At 38.1% G+C, this 17176-nt stretch overlaps 1 protein-coding gene across 2 annotated transcripts in view; it reads left to right on the forward strand.

The window, feature by feature from the left end:
- The window catches only part of Smarcad1 (SWI/SNF-related, matrix-associated actin-dependent regulator of chromatin, subfamily a, containing DEAD/H box 1), a 60240-nt gene that overhangs the window by 11464 nt on the left and 31600 nt on the right, over nt 1–17176 (forward strand). For both annotated transcript variants that reach the window (XM_021661766.2, XM_021661765.2), the window contains exons 4-8: nt 4763–4928; nt 6167–6233; nt 10299–10399; nt 14131–14232; nt 15676–15757. In XM_021661766.2, the coding sequence (XP_021517441.1) occupies nt 4763–4928; nt 6167–6233; nt 10299–10399; nt 14131–14232; nt 15676–15757 (518 nt within the window). The remainder of the gene's footprint in view (nt 1–4762; nt 4929–6166; nt 6234–10298; nt 10400–14130; nt 14233–15675; nt 15758–17176) is intronic.

The following is a 17176-nucleotide window of genomic DNA, read 5'->3' on the forward strand; positions in this document are numbered from 1 at the left end:
AGATAAGGAAATCATTTTAACTAGTACCTTGACTTCATTTATAATTGCAGGCAGCTGGTGGTGTGCACCTTTAATCCCAGCATTATGACAGCCAGGGCTCTATTACAGAGAGAAATGCTGTCTCAAAAACAAAACAACAACAACAACAAAAACAACAAAAAAACAACTTCCAAAATCATCTATAATTTGCTTTATGATTAGTTACTGAGTTCAGGAAGTTTTTTTTTTTTTTTTTTTTAGACTGGATTTTGCTCCGTAGCCCTACCTGTCCTGGAACTCACTCTGTAGACCGGGCTGGCCTCGCCTCTAACTCACAGAGATGAATCTGCCTCCCAAGTGCTGGTGTAAAAGGTGTGCACCACCACTGCCCCATAGTCCAGGGATTTAGCATTTATTGGATGTATTCTATGAGGTGGGTATCATTTTTTTTTCCTTAGGAAAAAAGCAACAAACAAATTAGCCTCATATTCTTGTCCTCAAGAAATCTCTACTTTAGCTAGAAAGATAATAAAGCATATGGTGTCAAAGAAAAAAATAACAGAAATAAGGGCTGTGGACCTTATTATTAATAGGGCTTTCAAAGAAAGGCTTTACTGAGAAGGTAATACTGAGCAAAGACCTGAGGGAATAACATGTTTAATGACTCTGAGGTGCTAATTGCCTAGTGTTTCTAAGGAAAGGAGGAATGAGCTCAAGATCTCAATGTAAAATATAGGGTAGTGGTGGCTCTTCATTATGTTAGAGCCATAATCCTTTGGTTTTTCTTGCTTTTGTGTTTTGTTTTGAGACAGGGTATCATACTGTGTCTAGGTTGGTCTGTGTGGTCAAGGCTGATTTCTAAAGTGCAGAGATCTTCCTGCTTCAGCCTCCCGAATTTTCTAGGAATGTAGCCATGTACTAATCCTGGCTGGTTTTTATTCTAGATGAACTGTGAAGTACACAGAGTATATTAAGCAGAGGTAAAGTGATGATAAATATTTAAAAGGTCTTGGTAGTTCTGGGGGGACAATAGTAGAGCTATAGGTGCTACTGTAATTCTTCAGTAAAAAATAATGGAGATTCAAATGCATCCAGTGCTTGTGCAAGTGAAAAGTGGTTAAATTCTAGACATTCTTTGAAGTAGAACAGAGATAATTTGTTCATTGATTTTTATGTGGGTTGAGAGAAATGAGTCACCCTGTCACTTTTGGCTAAGTAGATGGCAGGGTGAAACTACCTTTCATCAATAAAGACTTGGTTGTGATGGAGAAGTAACTTTAGAATGAAGTCAGCAATTCAGTCTTATGTCTGTAGTGTCAAGAAAACTCTCGGACATCTGAATGAAGATGTCAGTAAGGTAGTTAACTTGTAGTTAACTTCAAGTCTGAGGAGAAGTCTAGGTTGTTTATCCAAAACCAAGAGTCCACGGAGTATTGCTCTATTGACCTACTTACCTGCCTATCACAACTGTCTGTCAGTCTTTATTTGGTGTTGGGGATCAGATTCAGGGTCTTGTACATGTGTTAGGCAAGTGTTCTGTCAAATTTTGAGCTCTTGTTTTATCTGTGTGGCTCCGATTGCCTTGAATTCATGGCTTCCTATCCCTGCCTTCTGAGTGATTTGTCTAATTTTAAGATGGCTGTATGAGATCACTAGAGGCTACATGTGTAACTTAGGAAGACAGGCTTTTAGGTTACATGCTTAGGCCAGAGGGTCTCTGGTAGGGATGTGAGATGACATCTATAGAAGGCTCTTAAAGGATCAGTCAGTTGAGGTGACAGTCAACCGGCTATGTGATCTCAGGGCTGGAGAGATGTCTCAGCAGTTAAGAGCCCTGGCTGCTCTGACAAAGAGGGCCCAGTTTCTCTTCCCTGCACTTGCATGGCAGTTCCAACTTCAGTTCCAAGGGATTTGAGGGTCTCTTCTGCTCTCTCTGGGCACTGGACACATGTTCATACATGAAGGCAAATACTCAGTTACACATAAAATAAATAAGAAAGGTTTACGTGATTCTTTAGAATCTAAGCAAAGAAAGTGTTGCAAAAAAGAACAAATGGTCAGACTGGCTTCCTGCTGACAGTTTGATAAGGACTTATCTTAAACTGAACAAAGCCATAGTAACATATCTCATTCTGGAATAGAAAATAGTGAATGTTTAGTCCTGAAGAAGGTAAATCATTGGTTTTCCTGCCCCCATCCCCACTCCATTCTACTTTTTATCTTGGAAAAGCTATAATAAATATGTGGAAAAGTTGCAAAGATAATATATCCAACTTCTTCTCTGTAAGAAGAGTCACTGATTTCACATTCCCTTTATTCTTTTGTAAATAATTTCATAAATAATAAACACAGTATGGTATTGCTACTCAAAATGCTTTTTTAAGCTTAAGGTACTATGTTCTTCAGTAAGAAAATCTTGGAGTGGGAAAAAAATTAGCTGAACCAAGCAATGTCCATAATAACAGCTTAGTGTTAAATTGCTTATATTAGCAGTTGGAAGTTGGGTTGGAGTGCTAGCAGTTGATCTTTGGACCATGAATTAAACGGGATTTTATAGCAATTTTTATCCAGAATATAGAGTGGATTGATTTACAGTTAATATTTTGAGACAGAGTCTTACTCTGTAGCCCAGTATGGCTCAAAATATCCAGCAATTTTGCCTTACCCTCATGCTTGTCTTTGTCATGTCTCTTTAATTTACTATGAACTGTATCTCAGCATGATTTTCATTATGACTATATTTCAAGGTGACAGGTCAGGTCAGCTTTTCTTAGGATATCTAAATTTGAATTTTTCTGCTCTTTCTTTGTGATTAGATATAAGTTTTAGTGGAAGGGATACTGTAGAAATGGTTTTGTATGTTCTATTATAGGAAGTGCATGGTATCCATTTGTCCTAGTCATTCCTCATTTGTTTTGTTTGGTGTTTTTTTTTTTTTTTTTTTTTTGCTTTGTAGTGATTAAACAGTCTGGAGAGATTCTTCAAGATTGTGTAATACCCATGTCCATTTTTATCCTATATTTCTTGCCTCTGTTGGCAATTATAAAATGGGGGTATTTTGACTCTCATTTTAGAACTTTGTTTTTAAAGATTTATTTATTATGTATATAGTATTCTGACTGCATGTATACCTGCACTCCAGAAGAAGGCACCAAATCTCATTATAGATGGTTGGGAGCCACCATTTGGGTGCCAGGAATTGAATTCAGGACTTTTGGAACAGTAGCCAGTGCTCTTAACCTCTGAGCCATCTCTCCAGCCCCTAGAACTTTTATTAGTTTTCTACTATATAGAAATTTCACCCTTTTCTCCCAATTTATTCATTTATTTCTATGTAGAGTATAATAAATGTCAATATAGAATCTTAGATGCTTATTTATTCAGTGACTTATAATCTTACTCATTTTGCTGAACAAATTGTTCAGTTTAGTTAGATAATGATCCCTTTCAAGTAGACTGCTGTATCTGGTAAGAATATTACTTATCATCTTGTGTGTCTTTCCCTTCTGGCATAAAGAGTTTCAACTTGGACTTTTCCTGACCTCAGGACCTGGAATTAGGATGAGCCATACCTCTGTTTCATTTTAGTAGGGAGTGAGCAGAATTCTAAAGTGTGTTGACCTGTGTTGTTCTTTGCTGTTGTATAACGTAGAGTGTTACAGCATTGTTCTTCAAACAGAATGACATGGGCTCTCTGCGGAAGAAAGAGAAAGGGGAAGAGGCAGGATGTGGTTGTGTTGCAAGCCTGTAGTCTAAGGACTTGAGAGGTAGAAGCATGAGAATCAGGAATCCAGGGCCATCTTTAGTTAACACAGCAAGTTCAAGGCCAGCCTAGGTTAGATGAGAGCTTGTGTCTTAGTTTCTTTTTCTGTTACTGCGATATAATACTCTGATAAGCAATTTGTACTTACTTGTGCTCAGCTTGCTTTCTTGTCTTGCACAGTCCAGGATCCCTCACATAGAAAATGATCGTGCTCATAATTAATGTGGGTCTTCCCACATCATATGACCAAGATAATTCTTCACAGATATCCCCAGAGGCCCACCTCTCAGGTGATTCTAGGTTTTTGTCAGGTTGAAAATCCATCTTACCCTATCTCAAAAGAAAAAGAGAAAAAAAAAAAGTTAAAGAGAGAGGGTGTGTGTGTTTTAGTCTAGTCTAGTATGTACATATATGTGAGTGTGTTCTACTCTTAAAATACCAAAAGTTGACAGTGAGATTTGCTTGGGGTTATGATAAGTGAGCTAAGTTTGCTCTACATGTCAAGTGTAGCAGAGTGGGACAAAAATGAAACTGGTTATTATAATATAAATCCTCTTGTGTAATAAATCCTTTGTTTGCTGAAATGTTTTTTTTTTCCTGAGAGCCTGTGGGATACCTGATTTTATCTCTGAGATCCTGATAACCTAGCTGCTCAAAGAAATATTTTGTCTTTGTGTCAGCACAGGTTTCACTCTGCTTCAGGAGCAGATGATCAGCATCAGGTAGCATGCTGAACATGGACAGAAGTTTAAGAGGGAGAAGGTGGGAAGTTGATAAATATGTAGATATATTAGTGGGAGACAGAGAATTCTTTTTTTCCTTCGTAGTTGAAATAAGCTGAGAACTTTTTCAATGTGTTCTTGTATTTATAATACATGTTTTTATACCTGACAATGTTAAGATGTTACAGGTTCTTTTCCTTTGACAAATATTAATTACATTTAATATTCCTATTAGTGTTCTCTGAAAGCATTAGTGGGTTACATTAAAATTGTGTTTACCCATGTCATAATTTTGTAGTTCAGAGCCATCTGAAGACGAGGAGTCCCGTGACGTTCCTTCTGTTACACAAAGAAATGATGTTTCAGAACTGGAAGACCTTTCAGAATTGGAAGATCTTAAAGATGCTAAGCTTCAGACATTGAAGGAACTTTTCCCACAAAGAAGTGACAGTGATCTCCTAAAGGTTGTACCATTTAAAAAATTGCACTTCATTTTACATAATTTTTAAAGACTTCTTTTTTAATTTATATGTATGCATGTTTTCCTTGAATGTGTGTATATGTATTGCTTGCATTCTGGTAGAGACCAGAAGAGGGTGACAGATCCCCTTGAACTGGATTCATGGGCAGTTGTAAGCTGTTGTGTGAGTGCTGGAAAGTGAACCTGAGTCCTACAAAAGCAGTAGCTGCTCTCAGCCACTGATTGGTATCTCCTGCTGTGTGTAGTCACACACACACACAGCACTCCTTATCTGCAGGTCAGGGCACAAGTCTGAGTCAGTTCTCTTCTTTTACTTGGAAACCTGGGGAACCAAGGCAGGTCATACAGTCTGTGTGTCAGACTTTGTATCTACTGATCTTTTTAGTTTACTTCAGTTACAGCTTGTATGGCACTTATTTGCAGCTATAATGATTAAATTTTTTTTTCTTCTGAATTCGGTATTATAATACCTAGCCATTTTCAGAAAGATATCTTGGCTCCTGTGGAGGGGAGGCCTGCTGGGAACAAGACCTTCTAGGCAAATCTGGAAGGCAATGCTGCAAGGCCATTTTTGCTGGGTATAAGTGAGTCCCTGAGAACCAAAGAGAATATACAGCTCTTCTTAAAATTGATGGTGTTTATGAACCTGAATTCTACTTAAGCAAGAGATGTGCTTATGTGTATAAAGCAAAGAAAAAAACAGCACAGTAATTCCTGTCGATAAACTGAACAAAACCGGAGTAGTCTTGGGGAAATAGTGCATTGGTTCATGCTGAATTCCAAAGCAAAGAATTCATGCAATGCTGTACTCTTCATGGATTAAATTAATGAAAAGTAAATGAATAAGAATGGATTTGTGAGCTGGGAGGTGGTGGCACATGCCTTTAGTCAACACGGGCAGCAGAGGCAGGAGGATCTCTAAGTTTGAGGCTAGCCTGGTCTACAAAGTGAGTTCTAGGAGAGCCAGGGCTACACAGAGAAACTGTGTCTTGAGAGGCTAGGGTTTCTTGCTCTTTTTTTTTTTTTAAAGAAAGATATCTTATGTTTGAATTATCAGTAAAGTGTAAGTTCCCAAAATAAAGTTTACCATAGTAATTACATACTGATCACACATTCTCTTACCTAGATGGTGCTTCCTATGTTTATTCTTAGACAAATTGATCATTGTGAAATAGTTTTTCAGGTGTTTATTTTCAAACATCTGCCTTTTTTCCTCATTAGTTGATTGAATCAACAAACACTATGGATGGAGCCATTGCTGCTGCCTTGCTGATGTTTGGTGATGCAGGTATGCTTTCTTTATCCTTAAGTCCTGAGTAATTCTCACAGATACCATCTATTATTGTTTCTCTACCATTTTTTCCCACCTTTGAGAAGTGTCAGTAGCTTTAGTTTCTGGGTGAAGAAACCAACTTAGAAAGGTTAGGTGAAGTCAGCTTTGTTGATGTTTTTCTTGTTTGTTTGTTTGTTTGTTTTTCCTGCAGGTCAGATTCCATTAATCCAGGCTTTTGGAAGTGTTTACTCGCTTCTCCTTTCTAATTGTATCGCCATTTTGTTTATGGGTCTAAAAACTCTAGTCAGCAGGAACATAAGGAATGTCTTGTGGAAAGCACTAGCTGAAAGTCAGCATTCTTTCAGTGTGTAAGAACCGAAGCTCGGGGGGCTGGAGCGATGGCTCAGGTTAAGAGCACTGTCTGCTCTTCCAGAGGTCCTGAGTTCAATTCCCAGCAACCGCATGGTGGCTCATAGCCACCTATAATGAGATCTGGTGCTGTGTTCTGATGTGAAGACACACATACAGATACTGTATACATAATAAATAAAATTTAAAAAAAAAAAACAAGCCTTTTCAGGTTTTTGATAGAAAACAAATAGATTTGAAGGAACTTACAGTAGAAAACGTCTTCAGGGGGCGGAGGCATGGCTCAGAGGTTAAGAGGCTGCTCTTCCAGAGGTTCTGAGTTCAATCCCCAGCAACCACATGATGGCTTATAACCATCTGTAATGAGATCTAGTGCCCTCTTGTGGTGTGCAGGCATAAATGCAGATACAACATTGTTTGCATAATAAACTTTTTTAAAAAAAAGAACATCTTCACTTGTTTAGCAGTTTGATTTTCCTTTTAATTTGTACATATCGAAATATATCTGTAAAAGGTACCTGTAATACTACTAGAAAAGCGTATAAATTGATAAAAGGAAACTTTTACTCTCTTAACTGCTTGTAAACTTTATATTTGTGAATGATTATATAGTGAAGCAGGGCTTTCCTTTGTATATTAGATTGGCCTTGAACTGTTTGTTAATCTTACGCCTCAGCTTCCAGAGTGCTAAAATTATAGGTGTATCTTTCCCCACCACACATAGGACACATTAGATTACAAAATGAACTGTTGATGTAACATGATTTGCTTTACAGTAGAAAGCTTCATACTTTATCTGTTTATCTAGTTTAAAAGCGGACTTTATGGTACTACTTTGATTCTTCATATGATTAGTTTATTCTTTCCTGTTGGCATCATGTCTTCTTTTTTTTTTTAAATTTCTATTTATTTATTTAATGTATATGAACACTCTGTTTTCATGCATACCAGAAGAGGAAATCAGATTCCATTGCAGATGGTTGTGAGCCACCATGTGGGTGCTGGGAATTGAACTCAGTACCTCTGGAAGAGCAGCCAGTGCTCTTAACTGCTGAGCCTGGCATCATGTCTTAATAAAGTAAATATTCTGCATAAATCTTAGGTTATTCCTCTAGGCTGAATTTCATGATAAGTTGCTTAATAAAAACTACCACATTTATACGTTACTTTTACTAAAAGTTGTGCAGGTTTATGATTTCAACATTGAATGCCCATTTTCCTCAGGTGAACTTTCTTTTTAATTTTCATTTTTTCCAATAAAGATTTTCTCTATATAGCCTCTGTCCTGGACTCACTTTATAGACCAGGTTGGCCTGGACCTTACAGAGATCTGCTTGCCTCTGCCTCCCAGAGTGCTGGGATTTATAGGTCTGTAACACCTCGACTGGTTCTATAGTGTCTCTTAATAGAAACCCAACAGTGAGATGTACCTAACAAAGGAGACCCTGTGGTATCCAAATTTATTTATTTTGAATCTTAAGGAAGCCTCTTCCTAAAAATCACCATTCCTGGCTAAGTAGATTTTTTTTTATTGACTGAAGTTTTTAAAATGTAAAATGCATACCAAAAAATAAAAGAAGAAAGAAAGAAAGAGAGAACATAGTGTCTTCCTACATCCCTGTCATTCCTATCAGGCCTATTATTCCTTTCAATAGATGTGTACCTCATTTTCTATCCCCCTCAACTGGATTAGCTGGAGTATGATACCATTTTCTTCTCACTAAATACTTGTATATCTTTAATTTCCTCCAGTTTCAAGAAGGGAACAGTTTTGTGTGGGGTGCTATATGCACAGAATACCGAGTCACTATTTTTTATTAAGCTGTAGGCACTATGCTGAGCAGGTTCTAAACTGTTCTAATCCTTTTACCTTTAAAATGCACACAAATGCCTGTCAGTTGCCAGTCTGATGACACCCAGGCAAAGTCTGCTCCATCAGTCTGTCCTTAGGGCAAACTTTCCTTGGCCACATGCTCCCAGTCTATCTTCTTATATCTTCTTCCTCCTCCTTTTTGTGTCCCCCCTCCCTTTCTGCCCATACCTTGTAGTCCCTCTCCGACCCTAAGTCCAGGAACCTAAACTATGTCTGCTTCTCTTCTGCCCAGCTATAGGCTGTCAGCAACTTTATTTAACCAGTTAGAGAACATTGGTGAGCAGAGTTTATACAATATTTTTATATACTATTACATGAGAATGTGTTAGTCTGCTTAATGTTGTGGTGCCTGCCTTTAATTCCAGCACTTCGGAGGCAGAAGCAGGCAGATCTCTGAGTTTGAGGCTAGCCTGGTCTACAAAGTGAGTCTGGGACAGCCAAGGTTGTCTCTGTTGTTTCGAAACAGAGAACCCCTGTTTCGAAAAACCAAAAAAAGAAAAGTGCTTCTATGAACTGTGATCAGATCTTGGGGGCCAGTAGTTTAGCATTTGAATGTATAGGACCAGACCAATCCCCAACAAGTTATGTCTTCTTTTTAGTTAAAAATTAAGCATGCATGTAACATAACAGAAAATGCCTAGATTAAAAACTTTTTTATGAGTAAAATATTACCATTAGTGCTCACTTAAATCTACCAACAATATGTGTGATGATGAGATCTTTTTTTTTTATTTTTCCTTTTAAAAGTAGATGCTATTGCCAGTCATTGTGGTATATGCCTTTAATCCTAGTACTCAGGAAGCAGAGGTAGGCAGATCTCTGTGAGTTTAAAGCCAGCTTGGTCTGCAAAGAAAGTTTCAGGACAGAGCTGTTATACAGAGAAACCCTGTCTCCAAAAAAAAAAAAAAAAAAAAAAAGAAAGAAAAAGTAGATGCTGAAAATTAGTTGTGTATACAGTGTGGATGTATTATGAAGTGAACCAGAAGTACACATTAGGTATTCATACTAACATAATTGTTAGTCTATGGAAAACCAGGATTTAGTCTTCTCTAGGAACCATTACACTGTGAAGTTTTAAACTTAGAACTCCAAAGATGCCATGTATGTATTTACATTGAGTAAGTGTTCTTTACTGTAGGTTAAAAACATCACAGTTTACTTGGTATCTTCATTCTTTCTGATTTGTGAAATATTTGTGACAATGTTACCCCTTGCGGGTTTGTTGCAGAGAGTAAGTGAGAAGGTCATTTTTACAAGGCCTTGAAGAAAGCTTCATGTGCTGTAGGTGCTTGCTTGCTGGTGTCAGTGATGCTCTTCTCATAGCTTACACTCGAGTAACTTTTTCACTTCTTCACACACAGTCATTGGTGAGAACTTATAATCTCTATATTATTTTGTAGAATTGTCAGACAGAAGAGAGAATATTTTTAACACCGTAACGAATATTTTTTAAATGCAGTGTAAGAATGATTTTCCTTTGCAAAGAGTCTTTACTTTTCCTTTAATCTACTCATGTAGCTGTAGAAGAAAGAATGAGGATAGCTCCCCTGTCAGGGCAGCTATATCCATACAATGCATTTTTTAAATGTATTTTTTTATTATTTATACAGTATTTCACCTTCATGTGTGCCTAGAAGAGGGCAGCAGATCTCATTATGTAGGTAGTTATGAGCCACCATCTGGTGCTGGAAATTGAACTCAGGACCTTTAGGAAGAACAGCCAGTGTTCTTAACCTCTGAGCCACCTTTCCAGGACCCATAAAATACATTTTTACTTTTGGTTTTAATTGATTCTTGTTTCTTCTGTGGAAAATCTGAGTGTTTCTCTCTTTTAAAAGGTGGTGGACCCAGGAAACGAAAATTATCTTCTTCTTCTGAGGCATATGAGGAGGATGAATTTAATGAAGATCAGTCCTTAAAAAAACCACGAGTGGATCGTGTAAGTTACATTTTAAATGCTGTCTCAAAATACGAGTATGTTGAGTGTGGGGCTAGTGAGATGGCTCAGAAGTTAAGAGCACTGCTGCTCTTACGTAGCGGATTCAGGTCCTACCATGGTGGTTCATAACCTGCAGCTCCAGTCCACGGGGATGCAACACCCTCTTGGCCTCAGTACACTGCAACTGTGTGCATGTCGTGAATACATGCAGTGAAAAAGCCCCATTCTCACCAAATAAAGACAAATTCTCAGAAGAAAAGGCTGCAATGGGTGGGAGCAGACCTGACAGTCCACATAAGTGGTAGTCCTGTCAGCTTCTGAGTGCTGCTCTGTACTATAGTAGTTTTTCTATGTTACACTGCTAGAGGGCTCTAGTAATCAAGTACATGTTTTCTAAACCATGTTTAAAGGTTTTTGTTTTCTTTATGTGGTCATAAACAACTTCCTGTAGTGCTGTAAATGTTGATTGAAGAACCGTTACCTGCATTTTAGGGTTAGAGCTTGGGCCTGGACAACCCTAGGGAGCTAAACTTAGCTAACTGATCAAATAAAGACAAGAGAAACCTAAAAATGTGGCTTACAGAGTATTTGCATAATTATTAGCCTCATCTAATAAAAAACACCTACTATAATAAAATAGCTCACTGAAGAGTGTTAAAGGCTGGCTATACAGCTTAACTGGTAGAGAGCTGGCCTCCGGCTTGAAACACTTGAATTTAGTACCCAGTGTTACATAACACTAGGTGTGGAGGCTTAGGCCTGGAATTCCAGTATTCAGAAGCCAGAGGTAGGATGACCAGAAGTTCAAGGTCATCCTCAGTTCAATACTAGTTTGAACTATATGACACTGTCTAAAAATAAAAGAAAAAAATGTGTCAATAAGGACAGGGCGTAATAAATGGAGCTTAGACTATAGGTCAGTGGTAGAATGTTTGCTACCATGCTCTTGGAACTAAGTTCAAGTCCTAGTACCACCAAAGTCATAGCTATTACTCACACTTACCAGGAGCGGAAAGCACACATTAGGCCTGAGTCATGAAGTGTGGGATCACTGTGTAGTTAAAAAAAAAAAAAAGTGTATATGGAAGGTGTCTGTAATCCCAGCACTTCGGAGGCTGAGACAGATTTCAGTTAAAACCTCAAATTTGGAATAGCATCTGAAATTAGAATCATCATCTTGATTTGTTTTGTTACTCTGAACAGATTCTCCAAAACTCATTCAGTTTTGCTGTGAGCCAGGGGATGTGTATTACATTGGACTGGAATGGTAATTTTATTCTCTGCAGTTCTCTCAGGAAAGTGATTGTGATTATTGTTTGAGTGAGAAGGACAATTCTTGGGACTTGAGTTTGGTATTTCCTACATAATAATTCATGGGCCCAATGTGTGTTTTCACATTGGTGAGTATGTGTTCTAGCTTTGTATTCTGCTGCTAGAAAAATAACCAGAAGATTAAATCATAACTTCAAGGCCTACTGAGACCGATTTGGGTTCATACTCACTGAAACGGTTGGATTTTCAGGCAATGTGACCCTATAGCTTATAAAAGAATGGGGCCCTCAAGGAAACAACAAACAAGCTGACCCGCCACAGCTGAGTGCTTCATTTATGCTATCAGACAGTTCGTTCCAAAAAACCTTTCCAAATCCCTGTTTTTGGAGAGCTTTCATTGCTTGCTTAGTTTTGGAGATGTGATCCAAAGCTTTGCAGCGGTACAGCTGTCACTCCCCCCACCCAGCTACATATCTTACTTTCCTGAAGAGAAATTCACATGGCATAGAATCACCATTTTAGCACGGGCAGTTGATGCACTCAGGACATCCCCAGTGCTGTGCATTCTGACCGCGCCTGTCTAGTTCCCAGTGTCCTCTCCTTCCATGAGTGCAGGCTGCACTCAAAAGCAGGGTCTCCTTGTTTCCTCACGTCATGGTCCATGGCAGTCAGCCGTCTGCCCTCTCCATCTCTGGATTACATATTGTAGGTATTTTTAAAAATAAGTGTAATTAAGTAACCATTATTCTATCATCTTAGAAAGTTTATTCAAGCTATAACGGGTATTTCTTACTTCTTGAAAGCCTTATACTGTGGTGAGTCTAGTCTCACCTTGAGCTCATGGTAGTCCTTCCACCCCAGCCTCCTGAGTGCTGTAGTTCAAATGTCTATTTAATGGTTGTCACATACCCTCCCTCCCCAGCTGTGGTTTGTTCTTCCATTCTTCATTGATAGGCATTTGAAATATTTTTAAAACAAAGCAGGCCTGACTGGCTGGGGTTGAAGGTGTATGCTACTACACCTGGCCTGATACAAATTTGATTTTTGGTTTTGTTTTCTTTTGAGACAGGGTTTCTCTGTGTAGTCTTGGCTATCCTGGATTTGCTTTATAGACCAGGCTGGCCTTGAACTCACAGAGATCTGCCTGCCTTTGCCTGAATGCTAGTATTATGTGTGTGTGACACCATACCTGGCTCAATTTTTTTTTTTTGTTTTGTTTTAAGATTTATTTATTTTATGTAGCTGAGTGTTCTGTCTGCATGTAGACCTATGTGACAGAGAAGGCATCAGATCCCAGTGTGGATGGTTGTGAGCCACCATCTGGTTCTTGGGAATCAAATTCAGGACCTGTGGAAGAGCAGACAGTGTTCTTAACTGCTGAGCCATCTCACCAGCCCCAGCACAAATCTTTTTAAACAGATGAACCAAGAGGGACTGGGAAGATGGCTCAGTTGGTACAGTCATCATGTTCTAGGTTTGGGGAATAGAACCTGTGTAAACAAAGGTCTCGGGTGCCTTAGCAGAACACTGCTGTCAACCTGTGACCTCAACATACACATAAACATTACTCCTACCTACTTGTACCCGCGGAAATAAATACTCTCTGATCTGTCTGAGGTTTAGGAACATGTGTTGTGGAAAACACCTGTTTATTCTGCCCCGCCACATGGCTGCTGTTCTCTCATCTGTGATCTTTTTGTTTGTTGTTTTGTTTTTCGAGACCGGGTTTCTCTGTAGCCTTGGATGTCCTGTAACTCACTCTGTAGACCAGGCTGGGCTGAACTCGTGGAGTTCTGCCTGCCTCTGTCTTGAGTGCTGGGATTACAGGCGTGCACCACGATACCCGGTTTCTGTAGTGTAATATTTAAAGTGCGTGTTCTTGGAGATCCAGTGTCCTCATGGGATGCAGTGGTTCCCTTCCTTAATGTACCATCAACTTTGTTTCTCAGGAAATATGAACAGACTCAGGGTCACTAATGCTAAGTGACACCGTTGTCATGGGTTACATTTCTGAGGGTTATGAAATATTTTCTCCAAATACTGTTTTCCTTTTGCTCAAAATTCTGTTCCTTCAGATGATTCTGAATACAGACTCTGGGGTTGTGGAGCTCATTCTGTTCTAGCCCGTTCCATCACTTTTTGTTAGGAAATGCATGCAGATTTCTTGCTTCTGTTGCCAGTGCTCATAGATTGTTTGTATAGTGTTGGTGACCCAGCCCAGGCCTTGTGCAGGTGAGCTACAAGCATCCCGTAGGTGTCATGCCCCATACTTCCATAGGACTTGATTCACATGTGTGTCATCTTGTCCTTCTGTGTTAGAGAGTAACAGTCACAGTTATTTCTTCCTTGCTTATTAAAAGAGAAATGTAGCAACTCAGTTGCTAGATAAAACTGATGAAGGAGAGTGGAGAAGATTTGATATTGTCTATTTTCCTCTTCCACTCCTTTCTGCCCCATAGGAAGAAGAATCAAATGAGTCTGCAGAAGCTAGCACCAACTGGGAGAAACAGGAAAGTATTGTGTTGAAACTGCAAAAGGAATTTCCAAATTTTGATAGAAAGGTAAGAAGGGAAGTGTTAAAATATTTAGTGAGCACTACATGTTTCTATTACAAAATAGTTTTGAGTTAAACCGTGTGCAGCCTTAAGGTGAGTTTTGTACTTTTTGAATTCTGTACTCTGATTATATTATATAAATATTATACTACTTAATTATAAATACTACTTAATTATATATTATATAAAATATAATACATATTATATATTACTTATTTACTGTTTACTAGTTTTATTGTCAGCATTGTAAATGAAATCAGAGTAAACATAATTATAGTAAAATTGTGAATCCTTAAGTGTAAGAGGATGTCCTAACCTCCATCATGTTTTCACCCTTGACTTTATCGTAAGAATTTTAAAGTATTGCCTTTCAGTATCTTAATGCTCCATAAATGTTGTTCTCCTGTTTAATTAATATAACCCATGTCAAGCAATTCTTGGGTCTCTGCTCTTCATTGCATATTGAAGCATATACTTGTTTAGCAATGGGAAATGTTTACATTTTCATGGATGTGTTCCATTTTGTGGTCAGGCAATACATCTGAATTCTAATGAACAATACACAGTCTTTTTTATGCTTATCCTTTACATGTGTTACATTTGCCTGTTTTCAAGCTGGGGATATAACACAGCTGGTAGAACACAATTGCCACACATACAAGCTCCATCTCCAGCAACATTTTAAGTTGTGTATACTGATGCATGCCTGCTATCTAAGTCCTAGAGAGGTTGAGCAGGAGGATCTGAAGTTCAAGGCCATCTTTGGGTATATAGCAAGTTGGAGGCCAGCCTGTATTATGTGAGATCCTGTCTTACAGGGAGAAAAAAAAGAATTTTATATTTTTGCCACTGTGGTAGTAAAATATTCATTAGGAAGGAAGATCAGGAATTCAAGGCCGTATCTGGCTATATAATCCCTGTCTCAAAGTAATAAAAGCAAACAAACAGAAAATGCTAGCAACAACAAAGGTTGAAATTGGCATCTTATAAATTCCTAGCAGTATAATGAAATACCTGTTTTAGTTACTTAAATAGATTCTGGTTCTTAGTGTTTAAAAATACTTGAAAGAGAGCTGGAAATTAAAAATTAAAAAAAAAACCTGACGCTTCCATTCCTGTTGAAGACTGTATTTGTGAGGCAAAATTAAACAAAGAATTTATAAAATAGCACTGAAATAATGACAGTGCTGAGTGAAGTGATAGCTTTAATTATAGCACTTGGGAGACAGAGGCTGGTGGATTTCTGTGAGTTCAAGGACATCCTGGTCTACATAGAGTTCTAGGACAGTCACTGTTACATAGTGAGACCCTGGACAAAGAATAGGACAAAACCAAAGATAGTGATATGACTCTTATTTTTCCAGTGATTATATTTTAAAAGGGTGTAAACATTTTTCTATATTGCTAATTTCACATTTTTAACAGAAAAATGAATAACTTAACTTGCAGGAACTAAGAGAAGTGCTTAAGGAGCATGAATGGATGTACACAGAAGCCTTGGAGTCTCTGAAAGTGTTTGCTGAAGATCAAGGTATCAGCAGTGGGTTCTTTCAGCACTATGTCTTGCTGTAGAAGAACAGAGCTTGTCAGCTACTGATTTGCAAGTGATGCAGGGAGTAACTGTTGGAAATGTTCTAAAGGATGATTTCCACATAGTCTGCCTTGTTCTTCATCGCAGTAAATGTCAAGACAGTATATAACTCTTTCTTTTTGTACCATCTTTTTTGATTGTTTTCTTTTTGGTTTCTTGAGACAGGGTTTCTCTGTGTAGCCTTGGCTGTCCTGGAACGCACCTGTACACACCAGTCTAGCCTCGAGCTCATGGCCTGCCTCTGCCTCCCTGAGTGATATACAGGGAATATAGGCATTCCATAGCACCCAGCTTCTTTTCTGTTTCTTAATGCAACCTTTACATTATCTTGTTCAGTTGTTTACATTTTGACATGTATCATTCCAGGATGGATCTTGCAGTAGGTTGCATATTAGCCCACTTCCATGAATTTGGAAAGCACTAGTCTCAAGAGTATCACCACCCTGGAGGAAGAGTCTCAATCCATAGTAGAGCCCTAAATTGCAGAAAGTGGTGGAGGAGAGAGGCAGTGACACAAAGTTAGGTTGTTTTAGAGATATTTCTATCCAAGAGTCAAATATACTTAGCATTTTATAATTATAAAAATGGCTTGTAAAGTTTAGCATAGTGACTTTAATTTAAATTTAATTTATTTAAGTTTTTACATGGGCAAAGCATGAATATAAAATTTATAACTCTGGAAGTTCTTTGAATAAATAGAAAATAAAAATTTTAAACAAAACTCACCTCTTATTACCCATGAGTATTGTTCAGGACCTATACTTATAATAGAAATTAATTGGCACCCAATTCCCTTATGTGAAATGGCATGATATTTGCATATGACCTATATACACCCCACAAGCTTCAAATCATCTTAAGATTACTTACAGCACCCAACATGACATAAATGCTGTGCCAGTTGTTTTATCTTACGTAGAGAACAATGATGAAAAATTATTCACATTCAGTGTGTATATCCAGTTCTTTTTCTAATGTGGCTTGTTGGATGTGTAAATTTGGAACCCACAGATATAGAAGGCCAGGGCCAACTGTATATATTTATACATTAATTAGTGCCTATTTTCTTATGAAAATAATGTAATAAAAATTACCTTAATTTACAGGAAGCTTAGAATTTAATGAAATACAGAGTAGTGGCTTATTGAGGTAACATATTTAAATAATGGTTAAATGGTGAGAAACTTAAGTTAATAGTCATAGTGATAGGAAAAGAGGTTTTTCCTCAGTTAATGACACTGCTCTGCTGCTTCCAAAAGGCTGCAGTTAGGCCTGGGCTCCTTTGTGTTTCTTTTGGGGGGGGGGGGCGCTGTTTGTGCTCATTCAGCTGCTGTCTGCATCCTCAGGACGTCAGTTAGA

Source organism: Meriones unguiculatus, chromosome 21 (assembly GCF_030254825.1).
Source record: "Meriones unguiculatus strain TT.TT164.6M chromosome 21, Bangor_MerUng_6.1, whole genome shotgun sequence".
NCBI lineage: Eukaryota > Metazoa > Chordata > Mammalia > Rodentia > Muridae > Meriones > Meriones unguiculatus.